Genomic DNA, 21,498 nt, shown 5'->3' with positions numbered 1-21,498 from the left:
ACTTGCTTACCTTAAAAAGATGTATTGAGGGGATTCATTACATTTAGGAAACATTTAGGTGAACTGACTTAAAGTACTTTTAAAGAGTTATATCAAAATAGTGTCTGATGTATTGTACTCAAAATGTTTGAATAACTAATGTAGCTGGACTAATTATCCAAGAATAATGTAATCTAATTTGTACTGTGCATAGGTTACATTTTTGAGTTTTGTCCTCTGAAGACTACAAACATTTATGTTGACATTTGTCTTGTTGTATACCTACTTAAGGTGATGATAATTCCACTTCATTTCTGTCAAGGTTAGATTTTTTTCCCCCATTTTTTTTATTTGGAGGATGGATTTTATCTTGTCTGATAATGTGGGAAATGCTACTCTCTCCTCTTTTGCTCTATCCTGTCATTTTCAAAATCACTCTTTTGAACTTTCAGTGCTTTTTTAACAGCTATACATTTAGTGCATGTCTAACTTGCAGTCACTGAATATTTGCTTGTTGCAAAGGTCTGCTTTAACTTCATCGCTTTCACAGGTGAGTTAGTCTGGCTCTTACTCAACCCCCTTCCTCCTGTTCCTTTTTGCAAAGATGCCAGGAAGAATGGAAGAATGGTCGGGGTCCGACGTTTCGCCTCTGCCTTTGAAAGCGGCTCGGCGGGCCGATCCCGCTGCCGGCGCGGCTCTCGCCCCGGCTGGGCAGAGCAGGGCAGGGCAGGGCAGGGCAGGGCTGGGCTGGGTAGGGCAGAACCCGCTGGCCCCGCGCGGTGCCGGCCGCCCGCGGCAGGCGGCCCCGGAGCCCCAAGGCTGCGGAGGGAGCGCGGAGAGCGGCGGGGTCTCGGGAGCGGCGCGGCGGTGAGAGCCGGGGTGAGAGCCGGGGTGAGAGCCGGGGTGAGAGCGGGGGAGCGGGAGCTGGGAGCTGGGGAACGGGCGCTGGGAGCGGGGCTACGGGTGCTGAGAGCCGGGGAGCGGGCGCTGGGAGCCGGGGAACGGGCGCTGGGAGCGGGGCTACGGGTGCTGAGAGCCGGGGAGCGGGCGCTGGGAGCCGGGGAGCGGGCGCTGGGAGCCGGGGAACGGGCGCTGGGAGCGGGGCTACGGGTGCTGAGAGCCGGGGAGCGGGCGCTGGGAGCCGGGGAGCGGGCCCCGGGATACCCCGCAGAAGGGGCGCGGAGGAGCGGGGGGCCAGGTCCGGGATGGCTGGCCGGATGGGCGCGGGGCCGGGGCGAGGAGAGGGACCCTGCCCGACGGCGAGGGCGCTCAGGGCTTGCGGAGACCTTTCCTGACCCCGCTTAGTGAGGAGGCGGCGTTGTCCAGCACAGGTGCCGCCTTTCCCCGGCAGCTTCTCCCGGCGGGGCAGCGTCGTCTGCCCGTGCAGCTCTGGGATCTCCTCGTCTCCTCGGAGAAGCGAGGGGCAGAGCGGGAGCGGACGGCGGAAGATGCTGTGCCTCACGGTAGCCTTCCTTCACCAGTTGCTGCTGGTGCTGGTGCTGTGCAGCCGGGGCACAGAGAGGTGTCCTTCAGCCTTCTGCGAGTGTTCTGACTGGGAGGACTACAAAATCACTTGCAGGGACATCTACTTTATTCCCAGCCTCCCGGAGGACACCCAGACCCTGTGAGTACATGGGGATGGTTCAGGGAAGCCAGCTGTGAGTGTTCATACTTCGCAGGCAGGAGATGCTCTGAGCTGATGTCTTGTGAGATGAGGAGGTGGTGAGAGGGCAGAGGTGCTGCAGATTACCTGGGCGGTACAGGAGAGTGGAACAGCAGTGTGCAGACTCTGCGTGTGGCAGGAACAGGTAGGAAAAGTGACTCTCAAACCTTCAAGAGTTGTGAAGAGATGGTTCATTGGATCTTAAGAGTTCTGTGAAAAATGTAGGAAAATAAGTAACTGGGCTGTTTGTGGGCAAAGTGAGCAGTAGGCTGGATTTTGTGTGGCAAGTTCTTAGGGGATGAGGGGAAGGAAAGGTAGATCAAACACAATTTTGTGATTAAAAACCAATAGGAATGGGATGTGTCAACTCACAAAGACTTCCACAAAATCCTCTGTGTCCATTTTCAGCTTCTTTGTCAAAGGAAAAGAAAAAGAATCCATGAGAATTGAGAATCCAAGTATACTGTCTGGGAGACAGGGCACTTCAGATGAAAGTGTGGAGTATGGGAAAAAGCAGCAAATTTAGAGCTTGCCAAAGGGATAGAGTAATTCAGGTAGCTGAGCCCAAGTGTTTGGTACATTATGGGCACAGTAGAAGATCTTGTCCGGGTTCCTGCTGCCAATGCAGATGAGTGTCTTGTGTCATATCTGAGAGTCAAATACTGTAATGAGACTGAAATGACACCTGCCAGCTACAACTGAGCACATGAATCACTCCTGGCTTCCACTTTGTTTCTTGAGGTACAAAAGTTTTATAGTCTGTATGGAAGTTTGATAGTCTTTATGGAAGTTTCATTTGTAAATATAGATTACTTTCTGATAAAGTAAATGAACTCAAACTCAGTTGATTTAATTTCAAGGTAAACTAGTAACAGATTGATTCATTTATGTCTTGGTAATGATTCTCAGGACTTTATATAAATAAGAACCGTTAAATTATTTGCAGTTATTTGAATGCTTCTCAGATTTTTTAACACTGAAAGTAAAAGCTTACATTGGTCACTTGCCTAGAAAGAAAGAAAAAATATTTATGTTATTTCCATTATTTTTGCTTGCCGTTAATTTTTTGGATGGTTAGACTGCAGTATTTTGGTAAATAAGATTTTAAATTATACACTTTTTTGTTATTATACTTTTATATACACAGTTTATTTAGGTTGAAATTGCAGTAATGCTATGGCATGCACCAAGTAGTATGTTCTTTGAAATCTACCATAAGTTAGAAAATACAGCAGTTTCAGTTTATGGGAGAAAATACCTTTATACAGGCATTTAAAATAGTTAATAGAAACAATGAGATCACATAATGAAATTTGATACTTCCCTTGAAATATGCTGGTTTGATGGCTGAGAAGTACCTCTCTGCATACAGCTCCACAATTAAGCACTTTGGCCACTGGAATTCCAGTGTTTTAAACACCTGTAGTAATGGGGGCTGTAAAATAATAAGCCATTGTTTTGAAAAGACAAAAACATCCAGTGAAGATCTTATTTCCATGGGAAAAGTAATTAATGAAAACAACAGAGAAATATTTTTCTGTTTATTTGGGGTGAAATTTAATCATGTGCACCTATAGGAGTGACCATTGCAAACTTTTCAAGATGTGTGCTCCCTGACATGTCAAGAAAATATTCCATGTAATGACAATGTGATTTGTGATTTTATAGTGTATGGTAGAAGTGGTAGAACGTGTGCTGCACAGTCTTTTATTTGAAAGCAAATGGGAGAATTATCTGAGGAAATAAGGAAAACAGAATTTTTACACACAACCTTCCCAAACAAACAAGCAAACAAAACACAACTCAATCAAACACAAAAAAAACCACCACTACAGTTTTTTACTTCAGTTTGAAGTTTTCTCTCTGGATAAAGTGTGTTTATATTCCTTCTGTTCTCATATTTGAATTGCTGAAATCTGGTGGACTGTACCCAATTCTGTAGTCCCTTGCTCTCTGCAAATGTCTTAATATTTCTTTCCCTCCATATGTTAAATGGGAGTCATAACATTTACCTATATGTGGCTTTTGTTCAGAGTGCTTTCAGATGCTTCAGACTGGATTATTTGCACATGGCAGTTAAAACAACACACAGAATTTTGTGAGATTGTAAAGTGTGTGCCCCTGATTCTGTCATGTTTTCATCTTTTTCTGTACAACAGGCAGCAGTTCTAAATCAAGGCCAAAAGATTCCAAAATAATTAAAGTTTCTGTTAACCTTAAGAACAAATAAAGTCTTCTTTGAGGTGAGATATGTAGCTGTACATATTGCACACTTTATGTTTAAACTCTCTACAATTTTCCCTAAATGCAGCAAGTTTGTTACTTTAAGCAAAGTAATTTTGCTTCTTGGTGGTAACAAGTGAACCTCAAGATTGCCAATTTAAAAACTTTTTTGTGTGGCTATTCAGTTTTGTAGGGTTTGTAGGACTAAGACTGGTGAGACTAGGAACACTTTGCCAGCTTTTGGAGATGATGAGCTCTTTTCAATGCACAGATCTTGAAACTCCAATTAAAGTTTCATTCTGATTATTCAGTCAGAGCTGTTCTCATTTCTCTTTTGCTACTTTAAAAGAATAGGGCAGACCATTTTTTAAGAAATTCTTACAAGAAATTCCAATAAAAGTTTATTTCTAACTCTTGTAGTAGAAAAGGGACATGAACTTAAGCCAGAAAAGTGTGTTCATTTTAAAATGTTATTTATCTATATATAGTTAATGCAGGTACTTTTCCAGATTCCTGAATGCACAGATATTGATTTTGGAGATGACCTTTTTTCAGTATAAGATTTTTTTTTTGTTTACTTACACATACAGATCACCAAAACCCCACTGAACATTTTTTCAAAGATATAATTGCATCATAATTCTTGAATTATTGTAATATGCTTCCTGGCATCATTGTGATGACACAATCAGGTGGTATCACTATCCCAGCATCACCTCAATGCACTTCTCAATTATTTTCCTTTTATAAATCTATTTCTAATTGTTTTTAATTCTTTTTCTTTGACAATAAAACTAATAAAGTTTTGCTTCTTATTCAGTGTGCATTACATCTCCTGCATTCACTTACTAAAATAACTTAATCTCTCCCTTCCCTTCCCTTCCCTTCCCTTCCCTTCCCTTCCCTTCCCTTCCCTTCCCTTCCCTTCCCTTCCCTTCCCTTCCCTTCCCTTCCCTTCCCTTCCCTTCCCTTCCCTTCCCTTCCCTTCCCTGTCAATAAGGTTTCTATCCTGTACCCAGGTGCTATTTTCATATCAACATAATCAAATTTGATTGAAATTGAACAAGAGGATGTTAGGCAAGGACAGAGGAACTGGTATATAAATAGATACAAAACCAGTACAGTCTTCAAGAATATGCTCTTTACATTAGACACTAATTCTGCATTTGCTTCAGTAAATTTGCCATAGGTGGGGTACTGCCTTCTGATTAATGCCCATATATTCTGTATATTCTGTAGGTAATATAGAATGGCTACACATTTTGAAATATTTTTTTAGTTGCAATTAATTCATTTTCCAAAAAATATGTGATTATTTTCATTTGTAAAAGCATTTGACTATTTCTGAAGACAGAGCCAGATTTGAACCTTCTTAAAATAATTAATTTTTTTTACCAAACAGCATTATACTTACCAAATCCATGAAATCGTTTTATCAATTGCTTTTCCGATAATGATTGAAATAATTCTGTGTACATGGCTGCAACATAAAATGTTCCCTAAATATTGTATTTTACATAAAACTATACTTTCTTGTCAATTCTGTTGCTTGTTATTGTACTTACCTACATATTTTGCTTAGAAAGGCATCGTTTTGCTTCTATAATCCTGCTATTAACACACAACAATCCTGCACTTGACATACAGTAGGTCCAATACACTAGGTCAAAAAATTAGTGTGTATTATTGTCTCAGTTAAATTGAAATGCTACAGTGAAAGGATTTGTTCATAATCCCAAAGGGAAATTGAAGCACTGTTCTAAGGGTTCTTGAAGTAACTTACAAACTGCACTGCTTTACTGTATATACACAGGCCAACTCAAAGTGAGCAGATGAAGAACAGGATTGAGGGACTAAGGGAATAGAGAAATATTACCAAAATAATACCTTGTGAACATTGAATACAATATTTTCTTTCATTCCTTATCAGTCATTGGATCAGTAACATTTCTTGTTTGGAACATTTAAATTTCCTGTGTCATGGCACAGAAACCTATCAAGTGCTAGGAACTGTACAAGCACAAAACAAAAACTGTAGAAACAAGCATTACTTCAGCATTTTTGAACTGCACACATCGTTTGCTCAACAGAAAGCAGGAGGACTGCAAGTAGTTCTTTTTTAAATGCTGTGAAGAGATTAACCTCAATGAGAATATCACACATTTTTACAGAAGACACTGGTGATAAGGCAGTAAAAATTAATTTGTATCGTTTCCTTGTTTGAGAAGATGATAAGTTTTAATTATCATAGTAGCAAAAGAGTTGTTTATACCAGAGTTAAAAAAACTCTTATTTTTGGAGTGGATTTCAACAGTGGTTTAACAGACTGATTTTGTAAGTGTTACACTACACTGAATCTTGAATTGCTATTATAATCAGTTTTCATTACAGTGTTTTCTTTTGGCATAACATTTCCAACCCATTACACTTCAGAAGCACAAAACAGCCTTCTCTTGAATTGGGAAACAGAGTTTATTGATACATCTGTAAAAGGAAAGAAAAAACTTAAATTTTGCCAAAAAAATCCATGTGACTACTAAGGAATAATTTACAGATTTTTGTGCAAATAGGTAATACCAGTGGAGAGGGCAACTTTTCATGAATCTGACTCATACAGTCTGTTTATATATTTGCAAAATCAAGAAATGTGTGATGCTTTCCTTAACATGGGTTTACAGAACCTCCAAACAGTCTATAAAAGGTGATATTATATATAAAAGGTGATATTATATTTCAATTATATATTGAAAGTTGGACTGTTTCAGGAAGTGTTTTAAAAATGTCTAAATTATCTGCCTTCATCACCAAGTGTGACTGAACCTTCCCACATGCACATTCAGAGAGACTACTATGAAATGCTAATCTCCCAAACCAGGAATAGGGAAAATGAAATACAGTCTCAGTTCCTCAAAAACTCAACTTTAAACATGCTTTTGTGTTTTGCTGGACTCAGCCCTTACATATCCTTATGTTCACAGACTACACAATAAAGAGTCTCAAAAAAATTAACAATATGTATTGTAAAGCTGCTAATAGCATAACACCTTCTTAACCACCCTTAGGTGGCTACTATGTGGTAGCCAAAATTTAGAGAGCAGAAAAAGTAGCTTGTTTTATTCAAAAATGAGAAGTGAGCCATCTGCAAAAGGCCATTTTATGTCAACACCTTCTATTCTATTCGAGATTGTGCAAACCAGCCAGTGCCCTGATACCTTACCCAAGTCAATGGGAAACAACACTCAGGATTTTGCAAAGTGCAATGCCATGGACTCAAGTTGAAGCAATAAGACCAGCTATAATAAACACTACAATTTAAGCCTAAAAGTAGGCAATGAGCTGCTGACACATACTAAAAGAAGATTAGTTCTCCCTTGAACTCCAGACAGTGAGTATCATCTCTGTGAATGCAAAGAAACAGGCACCTAAATTCCACCTTTCTCTTTACAAAGAAAGGTTGAATCACACAACATGAAAAGATTGAGCTAGTTTTTTCTCACACATAAGTAGATACATAAATATAGAATTGAATAGTTGAATTTAATTGAAACCTAATACTATAATTTAGCATAGAATCATACAATGGTTTGGGTTGGAATGCATCTTTGAAGACCATCTAGTCCAACCACCTCTTGAAGGAGCAGGGACATCTTCAACTAGATCAGGTTGGTCAGAGTACCATCCAGCCTGACCTTGAATGCTTCCAGAGATTATTTATCTACAACCTTTATGAGCAATCTGTACCTGGGTTTCACCATGGTCATTGTAAAAATGTCTTCTTTACATCTAGCCTGAATTGACCATCTTTTAATTTAAAATCATAATGCCCTGCCTTATTGCAGCAGGCACTACTAAAAAGTGTGTCCCCAACTTTGTTAGAAGCCCTCTGAGTACTGGAAGGCTGCAATAAAGTGTCTGGAGCCTTCTCCAGCCTGCAGAAGCAGGCTGAAAATGCCCAGCAGAAGAGAAGCTCAACCTTTCCTCACAGAGAGGGGTTCCAGCTCAACCTTTCCTCATAGAGAGGGTTTCCAGCTCTCTGATCATTTTCATGGCCCTCCACTGAGCCTGTGCCAGCAGGTCCACATCTTTCCTGTGCTTAGTACTCCAGAGCTGGATGCAGTATTCCAGGTGGAGTCTCACTAGAGCAGAGGGGCAGAATCCCCTCCCTCGCCCTGTGCACTTGGAGCCTTGGATAAATGACATCTGCAGCCCTTCCCTTGTCCCCTGATGCAGTCACTCCATCAGAGAAGGCCACTGGGTTGGTCAGACAGGATTTGCCCTTGGTGAAGCTGTGCTGACTGTCTCAAATCACCTCTCTGTTTTCCATGTGCCTTAGCATAGCTTCAGGGAGGATCTTCCCAGGACCAGAGATGAGATTGACAGGTCAATAGTTACCCCAGTCATCCTTTCCACCCTTTTAAAAGATGGGTGCAATGTTTCATCCATTCCGGTCACCTGGGACTTCACCCAATTGCCATATTAAAACACTACACTCTCATATATTTTCTTGTATTGTGATCACAGACGTACCTATTTCATTACTTTTGAGCTAAATTTTGATTTTGACCTAAACCCTGTACTGCTGCCTCTTTTACCCTTAACTTTAAACCTTTATGATGGCATGCTATAAAATGTACTCTAACTACAATAGAGAAGAGCTGTGTTCCTGAAATATTGAATTAAAAGCCTATAAATTTCTGCAAAGAAAGTTCAAACAGGATCATGAAATTTCAGAAAAGAGCAGTCAGAAGAGGCTCACTTCCTACGGGGAAAGAGAGTAAGAATAGGCCATAATTGCTGGCTACTATTGCTTTTAATCAGAGAACCACTAAGTGCCTATAATTGCTGCCAGCTGCTCAGCAGAGGTCAAAAAGTCAAACTGAATGTTAGGAATTATTAAGATAGAAATATAGATGAAAATAAAGGATTTGGGGTTTTTTTTGCCTCTGATTGTGTACATCGCATCTGCAAAAGGACATTCAAATGTATGAAATTACTTGCACACAAAAAATAACTACATAGCAGCCACTAGCCTGTGTTTCCTCAGATCCTCCTTTTTGCCTCACTGGAAGATGTGCATGCTGATTTTTTTTTCAGACATAACCTCCCTTGATCACCATGATATTTCAAAGATGATAGGGTAGCCTTAGAATGATATCAGCCAGCACCCTCATTGCCCTTAGGTGCAACATGTCAGGTCCCATGGATTGATGTATATCCAGTACATTTCAGTGCTTGGTTGGTCTATCCTCTACTCCAGTAATGCTCCATTTCCTCAGGCTGCACTGCCAGGCAAAGGACTTAAGTGGCCTGGATGCAAATGAAAACAAAAAAATGTTGCAGAGAAGTGGCCTGATTTTGGCTGGAATGCAGTTTATTTTCTTCATAGTACCAAATATGGTGCTGTGGATAGGATTGGATTTGGATTTGTGCTGGGAAAAAAGTTGGTTATTCAGGGATGTATTAGTTATTGTTGGGCAGTGCTTAGAGAGTCACAGCCTTTTATGCTTCTCATACTACCCCACCAGGCTGGAGGTGCACAAAGAGCTGGGAGGGCACCCAGCAAGCTGGCACTTTGCTTTGTTGAACCTCACACAGTTGCCTTGGCCCATCATTCCAGCCTGTGCAGGACCCTCTACAGAGCCTTCCTACCCTCCAGCAGATCAACATTCCTGCCCATCTTGGTGTCATCTGAAAACTGACTGAGAATGGGATCATTCCTTCCTGTAAAATCTTTTTTACTCAAATCCAGTCAGAAGCACTGGGTGATCACAAACTGAGCAAGGATAAGCTCCAACATTGTGGTGTTTTCTATTTGCTATAAATTCACAAGTAGCCAACCTAAATTCTCTCCTGTCAGTCTGAGAGCGTCCATATGTACCTCAGTTTGTAGGCAGAGGATACATTAGCAGTGAGACCTTGCTTTCAGTACCTACTTGTCCCAAACACTGACCTGTACAATTTCATCTTGAAGGAATCTAGTATTTCTTTAATTACTTAGGGCTGGGCCAGTTTTGAGGGATACTTATGCTATTCTGTTGGACTGCTAGTTGTAGGAAAGCAGCTATGTAGTCTGCATATTCAGAAGTGATTCCCTACTTGCAGAGTTCCTTTGCTGTGTGAATCATTCCCTCATTCCTACTACATTGGTAATACTAGCATTGGACACTAGGTGGTAATCATCTTCTGGTAAGCTTAGCACAAATTTCACTATGTGAAATGCCTTTTTATAGCTATTTTTGCACCACTGAAAGACTATAATGCATTTATTTCAGAATGATTTAAAATATATTTTTGTTTGTGTGGGATTTAATTGGATATAAAGAACTAGAAATGAATGTGTCAATAGCTGTTTACCAAGCCATTACTTTGTTGTCATGTTTATTTCTCCTATATAAAAAGCTAGATTCTTATAATTTTCTCAGAAAAATGAATTTTGAATGTAAAATTTTTTACTTTGTTTCAAATTGACAAACTCTGTTTCATATTGACATATGGTAAATTTTTCCCCCTGTATTGGTGGAAAATAGTTTGTTACAATACATAAAGCTTTTGTTGAGATGATTCAAATCATAAATCATCTAATTTGATTCTGAAATTCTTTGGGTGGTTTGTATTTACTTATTGTGTTTTGTAGATACGCATTTAAAAATTATTTTAAAATGAAGAGGCAACTATGTAAAATATATATTTACTTCCCTAATATATCTTACTGAAGTAATATCACTGATACTGCTGATACTTCCCTAATATATCTTACTGAAGTAATATCACTGATACTGCTGTGGATGTTAAAATAACATCCATGTGGACATAACCTCTGGACCAATTGACATTCCCGTGGTTGGGAGCTTGTTTGGAGCCAGGTGTATTGAGGTCAGGAGAAACATCAACCCACTGTTGGAAAAGTAGAAGTCTTTACTCATTCTTGTAACAAATATATGGAGTAGAGAAGGTAGACTGGGGAAGTAGATTCTTCCCTTGGGATTATAGGAATGTACATTCTCTTAATTTACACTTTAATTCAAGACAAAACCTTGGAGAATTGCTACATATATTGTTATTATTAAACTCTATTTCTACAGCTTTATTTCTTGTAGGCAAATTCCAGAAGCTTGATAAATCTCAAGATGATAATATATTTGGCTATGTAAATCAAATATAATTGTAGTAATCAGATACTTGGCATTATGAAGCAAAACAGAATCAGGAAATCATCCTAATTTGTTTATTTCTTTTTTCTTTAACTGTTGTTAAATAGCAGCTAGGGGGAAAGTTTATAATTTGTTCTTGATTATTCTTCGAACTATTCATTGACTAGATGCTCTGTAAGTGTATTCCCAAACTATTGGGAAAGCAAAGATTAACAACAACAGGTTGTAACTGTAAGTTTAACAGCTATCATAGGCTGATTTTCAAAAGTATTTCCTCCTTTCTTATTTAGAGGAGTGAGTCTGCTAGAGATTCATTCTGCTAAGAGCTTGGCTGTTGATAAGTATCTCCCTTAAATATTGTGGGTTTTTCTGAAATCTCCTGCAGACGGGTAAGGTACATGCCACCCCGCATCAAATGTTTGAGGAGGAAGAATGTACTATTTATTACAAAGAAAATGAAGAATTCTGGGGAAGTAGCAGCAATTGCTCTAATTCAATTTTGGCTGACATGCCTGAATTTCTTGCTCAGAATGAGGGATGGGATATCGTTGTGGAGCCTGAAATGATTAAAAGAATTCTCTTAATACTTCACCAACTCAATGGGCAAATATGTTTTGCTGGCCATGCTCTGGAGTTTTGGAAGGTCCATTGTCACCACTGACTGCTGAGTTCTTGGGTGGGATGATGCAGAAAGCTGCAATTTAAAATTGATGGAGCACAGCAAACAAAACAAGCCACATAATGAAACAGGAATAGAAATGAGGCAAAGATGGCAACTCAGAGAAAAGGCAAGATAAGAACAAAAACATTGGAGCAGAGCTGAAGCTGTGTGGGACTTTTTAATCTTAAATTGTAGCTACCAAAGGATATTAACTGCCAAATTTTTGTTTCTCTAGGAGATTTTTGGAGACTCATCTAAGAAAAATTCCAAGTGATGCTTTTTCCAACCTCCCCAACATCTCTAGGATGTAAGTTCTATTCAGTTTCTGATACTATTCTTTTAAAGTTTTGTTTAAAATTACTCTCCTTCTCCAAAATTCTGTCTTTTAGTATAAAAATTTATGAAATGAAAATATTAGGGTACCTTTGCTACCTCACCACTTACATTTTAGAACTGAAGGTAATAATTCTATTGTTTAAAACCTGAACCAGTTATAGGAAGGCATTCTGTGCATTTGTGAACAAGACCACTCCTCCTTTATTGAAGTTGATGTGATAAATAAAGCTATACAACATTTTTTAGTTTGAGAATTAAAGGAAATCACTTCACTCATGGCAAATTAACATATTCAATTGCTGGTCCTGGCTAAAAAATTATTTCCAGCTGCCAGCATGATATGGAGCACTACTCATTGTGAGACCAGAGACATTTCTAGACTAGAGATGGACTTTCACCAAAACATTAATATTTGTGTGATGTGAGAGACCCTTCCTTTGTGTGCAATCACATGCATGGATACAGTCCCCAGAGGCAGAACCAGCTGTGTCTACATTTGTCCCATAAAGGTGGCTCTGTTAAGGAAACGCCTGTCCCACCATCCAGGAGCCACTCTGAGAGTCACGTTCACACCATGACCAGCTCGACCCCACATTCCCCATAGCAAAGTCTCAGATGTCCAGATTTTTGAATGGTTTAATCTTGATTCAATAACTAAATAACAAAATAGCCCAAGTTTGGTGCCTCCAAGGAGAGACCCTGAACAAAGGAATCCCTGGGGTTTTACCCCCTCACAATTTAAGTGCCCCAGTGTCCGTGGTCCTTGGCTCCTGCTGTGTCTGAGTGTGCCCCTCACCTATTATATTTCATAGTTTCATCCAGGTATATTGAAATAAAGACTTTCTAAAATCCTTTTAAGTAATTGTTCTTTGATATCTGCAGCTTCATTTACCATCTCAGTTTAATCACATAGATTGGGTATTGCTTAGGGTTTTTTTTGAAGAGGGAGAATATCCCTCACATGATGTATAGCATTATATATAAAAAGGATAAACTTAGTTTAGAACAGAGTTTGATTCAATACAAAAGGGTGTCAGCCCTTCTTTGGCTCCAAAAGCTCCACTGCAATTTAAATTTTAATAGTGTCAATGTCCATCTGGATATTTCTTGTAGCATTACTACTACCACAAAACATGAACTCCCACCCTCTTGATATAAACTTCAGGTTGGGGAATCAGTACCTGTCTTTTAAATACAACTTTTATGTGTATGTCCTGGCCTCTAATGTACCACATGTCTCATTTGCCTCTCCCAGCCCATAATTTCTGTGCAATGAAAACTGTGCAATGAAAATTACCAGATCATTCCTGGTTTTGCAAATTCATCTAGAAAATGTTCTGAAGTTTCAACAGGGGATTATATACTGTGTTTATTATTCAAAATACAGCAGTTCATTTTGCTATATGGTGTCTACTATATGATTTCCACAAATAAACATGGATTTTTTTTATCTGTACTGAATAGAAGATCTAGTTGTCCTCTTTATGAACCTTGTTTAAACAAAAATTTTAGAGCTACAATTTCTCTTAAATGAATGCATAGCTATGTACTCTTGATAGCCAGAAGTAGAGATTTTTTCCCCCTGTGCTGCTTTTCTGCATGAATGAAAGAAAAAACATTTAAATTACATGCTTAATTACAAAGCTAATTCCTGTCAGAAAGGCATCCCTGAATAAAGGTTTTATAGGATACTCAAATGCAATTTCAATTTCTGGTTTACACTGTTAATAAGGCAAATACACTAAATCTTGGTAAAAGGGATTCACATGGTACTTTCTGCTGACTTAAGAACACATTGAGCATTCAGTATTTTTAAGGTCAAGGATAAGGAACATTTCTTCTGGGTTTAGGATGATGCTTTGGGGTCACATCCATGAGTACCTCACAAACACCCGGTCTGTGGCTCCTCAAAGTGTTTTCTCCACTGTTTCTCCACACAAAGGAGCATCCCAGAGTGCTCTCTGCCAGCAGCCCCATGTGAGGCACAATTCCCCTGTGCACCCTTTCCTGAGTAGCACAGTGCCTTTCCCACCCTGGGCACTCTGCTGCCCCACAGCCAATGCCACCACACAGCTCCCCACACCTCACATGTGCCTGCACCTCCGTGCTCCCCGTGCCAGCTGATAGAGCCCAGCCTCAGCTCAGTCTCCACTGCCTTACCTGCTCCGGGTTGTCCTCTCCTCAAGCGCCCCACGTGTCACCAAGCTGCTCTCCATCAGCAGCAGAGGACAACAGGGGCAGCTGGTGGATAGCAATATGGGGGATGCTGAGGTTGGAAAAAAGCAAAGAAAGGTGGAGAGAGGGAGAAGGAAGAAAATAAGGGCTGGGAAAATAAGCGGCCTTGCGGCTGCTGCCAAGTGTTGATCTGATTTAAATCCTGCTCTCTTTCTGAGTGTCATCATAGCTGGATGAGAAAAATAATGAGACAACAAGTGAAGTGGCTTCCCAGTGTCTGAGACCTCTTTATTTTTCTGTTTGCTGGTGTTTAGTTACATCTCTATAGATGAAACACTTCAGAGTCTGGAGGCCCATTCCTTCAACAGTTTAAGCAAAGTCACTCACATGTAAGTACTGTAATTAAATAAATGAATACAGTGATAAGATAAATTTGGACTGTGTGGAAATAACATACATGATGATGTTCCTCATTTCTGTCTCCTATGTAGCTAAATATTCCTTTTTTCATTTCCTTTCTCCATAATGTGGAGTGAGTCAGTCTCTTTTTTGAGCTTATTTCATTGTGCTTGTTTTCCATACACCTTTTGGTTCCTTTCTCTATCTTCCCATAGAAATGTAGATAAATGTACTGAGAAACTAGTGGGAGTGCATAATGAACTGGATGTCAAGTTGAAATAAAATGCTAGCTAAGAATTATTTCTGTCAATTTACTGCAGGTAAGTGTAAAACAGTAATATAAGCATAAGAAATAAAATCAGAAGGAGCAAAGCACAGAGCAAAATGGCCCTACCTGGAGACATGAAGAATAAGTAATCATTCTGAAAGTGCACTAGTAAAATGAAGTGTTTATATGGTTATTAAATGGAACAAGAATAATATGGAAAAAGGCTTCTGGGAAGTGTTTCTGCATCTTTTTGTTCTCCTGTTCTGACCAGTCCACACCAAGTGACACTAAGGGCAGTTACAGAACTGCTGGGATGCATCCAGAGAATTCTTGTCATCCATCAGAACCCTGTCAAAATGAGAATGTAATGTATTGAATAGGGAGCTCCAAAGGACCCCTCCTGTATCTGGTACTCTTCCATGTTTCCATTACTGATTCAAAAGAGGGATTGGAAAGTGTGCCACTGTTGTAAGGCTCAGCTGAATTACAGTTTGGCATATTTCAGAGATTTTTGTTTGCAGAGGTTCCATGGGAGAGCACTGTTGGTCACCATAGATCCAGAAAACATGGTCAGAGGGAAAAGTCTTTTGTGTCCAGAAAGAAAATATGCTAGAGGCAGATTGATTTTTTTAAAGGTTGTTGCAAGAGGTGAAAGCTACCACCCATTTTCACACTAATGTTTGAAAAAGTAGTAATAATGTTAAAGTAGATTAGACGAGACTCATGGCAGCCTCTAGGAAATGTATTCCTATGGCTGGTATTTATTCTTATGGTAATAAACACTAGAATTGTTTTCCTGGAGACATTGTCTCTACCACTGCAGGCCTTTATGGCTGTATGATCTGAAATTCCATAGATCTATTTAATCTTCCCTCAGAGAAAGAGACTGAATTAGATGATGATTTAACACTGCTGTATTTTCTACGATTCTTTTTCCTTTTACTTTACACAGTGTGAATCAGAAAGACTAACAAAGTTACAGGAGAAAAATATAATTATTGTTAATGAAGATAAAGAGAGAAACTAATGCTGGAAAGTGTAAGTGACTCCTCTAAGAGAACATGAACTTGACTGGCATATCAAGAAGCAGAGTGTGAGGATCCTGAGATCTACTTCAGGCCAACAACATGCTCCAATAGTATTCCCGAGTTTCACAGCAAGGCTTTGGTGTGACATCAGTACTTACTTTGGTTATAATACCATTTCCTATTATATTGATATTTTTTCCTAAGCCTGTCATGTCCATGTTCTCTCTTCCTCTTTCATAGTTGTTGTGTCTTTAAAATTTCTTGTTGAAAACAAATGAACTTCTAGTGAAACATTTACTGGCAGCACATTTTATCAGCAACGAATAAAGTATCTGCCACTATGTACTACAAATTCCTCATATGGTACTTCTTTTGTGGTTCACCTTATTAGAAATTGAAGATAAAATGCTCCAGAAAGCTCCAAAATCACACCCACTCCAGCCCCCAGGCCTGGATGTCTTGTCCATGACTGGGAAGCTGTGGGTCTGTGCAGGAGTCAGCAGAGTTCACAGGCTCATGACACTCTCATGTCACCCCTGGCACAGGCTTGTGGGCAGGCCACGGGTTTCCTGCTCCACTATACAAGGGGATGGTAATGTGGGACCTCTTGTATTCCTCACAAAGCACTGCCAAGAGAAACTGTAGACAGACATACAAGATTTTTCTTTTTTCTGCACAAGAGCCAAAAATATTACCTAGGACAAGAAATCAGAACTCTGCTCACAAAAGTTATAGGAAAACTCCAAGACTTTGAAGATAGCCCACAAAGAAGGGCCATCTCTACCACTTAAAAGTGCTTACCAGGTTTAAAAAAATCTGTTTGGAAGTAAGGCACATGTATAATTTAATCAGGGAATATCCTAGCATCTGGCAAGTTAGACAATTGCATATAAGCTGTTAAAGAAAGCAATTTATAGATTTGATAATTTTTATGAATTATTTCTATAACTCCTGATTTGTTAAAACCTATCACTGTTGAATTTGATTTACCTTCCAAACAGCAGGATAATACAGGGAAAAATTTGCAATTTGTGCTATGCATTAATTTAAGGTTCTCCATTTACATAGTATTTTAAAATATTAATGCTAAAATAATAGTAGATTAAGATTATCACAATGTATTTTAAAGGAGGTTGAGATTAACAATTTTGAAAAGTCATTTCACAGAGTTTTATTTTTTACAGCTTGTTTTTCTTTGAACTTTCATAAAGTGCAGCTTTATATAAATAATCTTTTTACCCTAACTGAAACTTATACACACAGTTTCATTCTCAAAACATTTCTTTTTAGACATAAAAACTTTTCAAGAGAAAATTCAGTGTTTGTAGAAGGAAGAAACTAATGCTTTGCTTTAAGCCAAGTGTTATGTGAATAGGCATCTTGTGTTCATCATGATCTGTCTGCCAAGCTTAGTTAGTGCACTTCAGCCTTGATCTTCAGCAACCCATTTTCTCAGTGCTTATTTGGTTCATGTACCTCTGTCCTGACTTTCTGTTCCTTCCAGACCTCAGCTCTTTAAGCATATTTTTATGGGTTATAAGGGTCATATTTTAATGCATCCATGCCTTTCAAGTACTGAGCAATTTCTGCAAACTAAGGATACTGATCACCTGCTGTATTTTAATGAGCCACATCTCATTTTGCTGGTAATTAATGGCAAAACTTCCACTCTATGAAGATGTAAATAAGGAACACAGTTCTGCTGTTTTTTTTTCCTCCTCAATTGTGTTAAATTGGTCTCACAATGGCTTCTTGTTTCTTCTTTTTGTATTTACCTTTTTAAAGCATGTCTGTTTACGAATTCAGATATGTCTCTCTCATACAATTACATAAGTATGTATTTTTTGTAAATGTAGTTGTGAATGGGTCTGATTAGCAATCAGTGTCTCTCTGTAGTTGCCTTACTAGTAGAACTGAAGCTTGGTAACATTACACTAAATAAAAACCTGTTGTAATTAGGTCTCTGTTTCTCAGGGAAACATTCCTGCAAACAGAACCTCAGAACCTCATTCTTTCTTTTCCTCCTTTCTCTGTCTTGGCTCACCCTCCCCTGGTCTCTCCCTACTCTTCTCCTAACTCACAAAGCATTCTCCTCTTATATAACCACATAAAGAGCATTTGGGAACAAGGCCAAAGGTTAAGGTTCAAGTGGCTTGTCCTCATATTTGTGACATCATTTGGAGAGCTGCTGGGGGAGCACTTGCAGCCCTGCAGGGAGATGGAGCCAGGGGCACAGCAGCCCCTCCATCCTCTGGGCAAGGGCTGCCCTTCTCTTGGACAGCTCGTGATGCCAGGCCAGGGGATCCAGCACTGCAGGAAGAAGAGAGAAGCACCTGGAGAGGAAGACTGAAGAGATTGGTGGGGGAATGCTGTGTACCTGCAGTGAATTTCAGAGCTGGGATAGTGCTATGCAAAACAATCTCGTTAAAATCTGCAGTCTGGAGGTGGGGAGTAGATCAGATCGTTGGGAGCCTAAGCCAGTTCTCTGGTGCCACTGGTGCAAAGGCTTAAACAGGTGCATGCAGATGAAATAACATGGATGGTTTGGCTGCAGGGGGAGAATAAAACATGGAAGTAGACGAACAAGCGAGAGAAGCTAAGGTAGCTGTGAAATCACAGAAGGTAGAGAGGGGGTCCCAGGTTATTACAATACAATGAAAATAAAGCTTATTTAAAACATTTCACAATTGCTGACTTGGATATCCTTAGTCTTTGTAGGTATCACAGCATAACATGATTATATTACTACCCTAAAGCCAGGTTTGCAATTTCTGAATTCGGGGCTTAAACATACTCAAGAATGTATCAATATTGCAATGCAGGTATGAAAAATATGTCTGGTAAATGAAATTTAGATTCCACTTACATATGTAAATGTTTGTGCTTCTTTTAATGTTACCAAATCCAGATAAAATTTTAAGTAGCATATTAACATTTCTGAAAACTTAGCTGGCAAGCATATGTCTCAATTAATTAATTAGCCTAATATTTGAATAGCTCTAACTATTAGTTTCATTTTTAGATACATTTGGATTTGAAAGTAGTTATAGTTTTGCAACTAAACATAAGTTCATAGTTATTTGTAAGTCTTGACACATATCTTTATAAAATCAAGTGACTTTCTCTGCACATCCATTCTTGATGAGATAAAGTTTTTTGTGTATTTTCATTAATAAGTAAAAGTGAATTGCTGTTCTTGGACAGTCAGGTGGTGATTTGATTGTAAACCTAGTACACTTTAAATTCCTAGTCTGAGTGCCAGAACTAAAATATCAAACATCAAGTGTCTTTAAAGTACAAATAAGAGAGTTTTAAAATTGTTTCTGTACTTCCAAAAACAGAAAGAACAGAGTTTGCAAAGCAATTTTGAATACTTTTGTAAATACTCCACTAATAATTCTCTTACTTAGTGGGTAAGTAGCAGCATACTTCTTTTTTTTTAAATTATCATCTCTAAGTAATTTCAGTTAGGACTGCAAAGTTTACTGTTTAAGGACTGAAATGTTTGTTCAGGGCACCTTTTTCCTTTTTGCATCAATGGTTAACAAAAATGCCTTCTAACTGTCTCAGGTTTTCTTGTACCTTAAAAGCACTTAATGCCCAGAAGGACTCAGAATTGTAACACTGCTGTATGCTGTGATTTTTCTATTTTCTAAAGCTGCATTTCAAAAGTAATTGTAAATCAGCTCTCATAGACACACGTAGATATCTGAGAACTAGCTTACTAGGCATTTTAAGTATACTCTTAGGCTTTATCTGCATTTTAGGCAGCTTCAACTACTAACAGTTTTCATAGAGCTGCTTTTCAAAGTACTGTAACTTTTTAAGTTCACAAGTTTTAATATTTTCAACTCCCCAATTCATAGAAGAAAAAAAGTGCAAACCCTGCTTAATGAATTTACTGATAATCAACTTGCTCTTCTATCTTTATGGACCTTTTGGGAATAATCTTTATACCACAGCAGTCTTTTGATTACAGCTTGAAAAATAGGACCATACATTTATGTGTCTGAGTATATAACTCATGCCTGATTACTGTAAAAGAAATTGTGAAATGCGGTTTGTCCTGCTAATTGATGAGATCAGAATTATTCAAATATCCTTCCTCCTTATGGGCTTAACTTCATAGGTTCCAATATTAATGGAGCAGTAGATATCTTTTAAATCTGTGATTTTAGAGAGGAATTCCTTCCAGTACTCTAAGACTAATCATGTTTGAGTATTTAAAACAAGGACAGCAGCACAGTTCATGAATGGAAATGAAGATCTGTGGGAAGGAAAGGGTTGGAAAAGAGAAGATTGGCAAGAAGAGAGAAAAATAAATTGGATTAGAATTGTTTTCATTCAGAGACCAATCTTGCACCGAGGAGATGTTAGAAAACAGTGTCAGAGAATTCACACATCTGCATTTGTTTTGGTTATTTTTTGTCTACTGAAGAAGTGGCATTTTCTCACAAGATAACAGAAAATTGTGAAAGACTTAAAAACATTCTTCTTATAGACTTGGGGCCTCTTTGTAAGCAGGGAAAGGAGATAAGAAGTGCAGAGATTATAAAACACAGCCCGGTGAAGATTTGCACGTGTTCCAGGCCCCCTTTGATATGTAAGGCAGCACCCAGGCCCCACTGTGTTTTGCCCCTGCTAATATGAGGCTAGCACTCTGTGTGTCTCTACTTGATTTTTTTTCAATCCTCCAGCCAACAAGATGATGGAATAAATCTACTCTTTGCACTTCAGCTGTGGTTGCCTTGAAGTTACCTACATTTATCTACAGCACAGGAGATCTTTCTCTTTTTCACCCAGATAAAATGAGAGGCCACATATTCAGGCCAGTCAAATGCAGGAGGCACATTTGACTGGACTAGAAATAGGGAAAATTGGATTTCTGTCCTCATTCTTTCATAAGTGGAGCACTCACTTCTGTCAAATCACCTTTTATTATTATACCTCTCTCATCTGTTTTGACTAGACACTTCTGAGCCTGGCTCTCTGCTCCACAATGGCCCTTTTCTTCCTTTTGGGCTTCAAGGCACCTCTGCAATACAAAGAGTAGGATGAATTGCAAGTATAAATACAGTATATATTAAAGCATACTTCTTTTTGAATCCAAACATTACCAGTTAAAGAAAATTGGACAGCAGGGATATAAACCTTTTCCCAATGTTTAGTTGAATCATATTGATTCCTTCACTCACATTATTTAAGATTTTCTCTCATTACTGTGCTGTCTCATCTGGCTGTTTAAAATATTTTATTCCCAGATTGATTAGCTTTTAATTTGCATTGTTTAATCAGCAAATGTCCTCTCATGGTCCAATTACTTAATAAATCAAAATTGTATCTCATTACATTATTTTGTTCTTTTAATTTTAGTACCATCTGCTGATTTTGAATTCTTATTTCCAGTACCCTCATCCAAATAATTTAGGCAGAATGCTATGAATAGCAACAAACCAAAACCTGATGACTCTTTGATACTCCAATGCATTATCCATTTCCAGGCTAAAGGCTGAACTGAAGACTGTCTTTCCCTGGAATATGCTTGGTCCACAGAGGATCAGGCCAGAAAGCTCACAAGTCCAACATTTTAAAAGCAGTCAGTGATGGAAAAAACG

General features: G+C 38.9%; 1 protein-coding gene across 2 annotated transcripts in view; it reads left to right on the top strand.

The window, feature by feature from the left end:
- The first annotated feature begins 593 nt into the window (after positions 1-593).
- TSHR (thyroid stimulating hormone receptor) overlaps positions 594-21,498 on the top strand; it is a 48,245-nt gene continuing 27,340 nt past the window's right edge. The window contains exons 1-4 of one of the 2 annotated variants that reach the window (XM_071426683.1): positions 594-858; positions 1,461-1,603; positions 11,913-11,984; positions 14,503-14,577. In XM_071426683.1, the coding sequence (XP_071282784.1) occupies positions 604-858; positions 1,461-1,603; positions 11,913-11,984; positions 14,503-14,577 (545 nt within the window). In that variant the 5' untranslated portion in view covers positions 594-603. Of the gene's footprint in view, positions 859-1,310; positions 1,604-11,912; positions 11,985-14,502; positions 14,578-21,498 lie in introns of both variants that reach the window. The other variant, XM_071426682.1, reaches the window with a different exon arrangement.

This window comes from Agelaius tricolor, unplaced genomic scaffold (assembly GCF_023055355.1).
Source record: "Agelaius tricolor isolate 1412-34295 unplaced genomic scaffold, bAgeTri1.0.p SCAF_5, whole genome shotgun sequence".
NCBI lineage: Eukaryota > Metazoa > Chordata > Aves > Passeriformes > Icteridae > Agelaius > Agelaius tricolor.
This window is presented reverse-complemented; position numbering and strand designations above follow the sequence as displayed.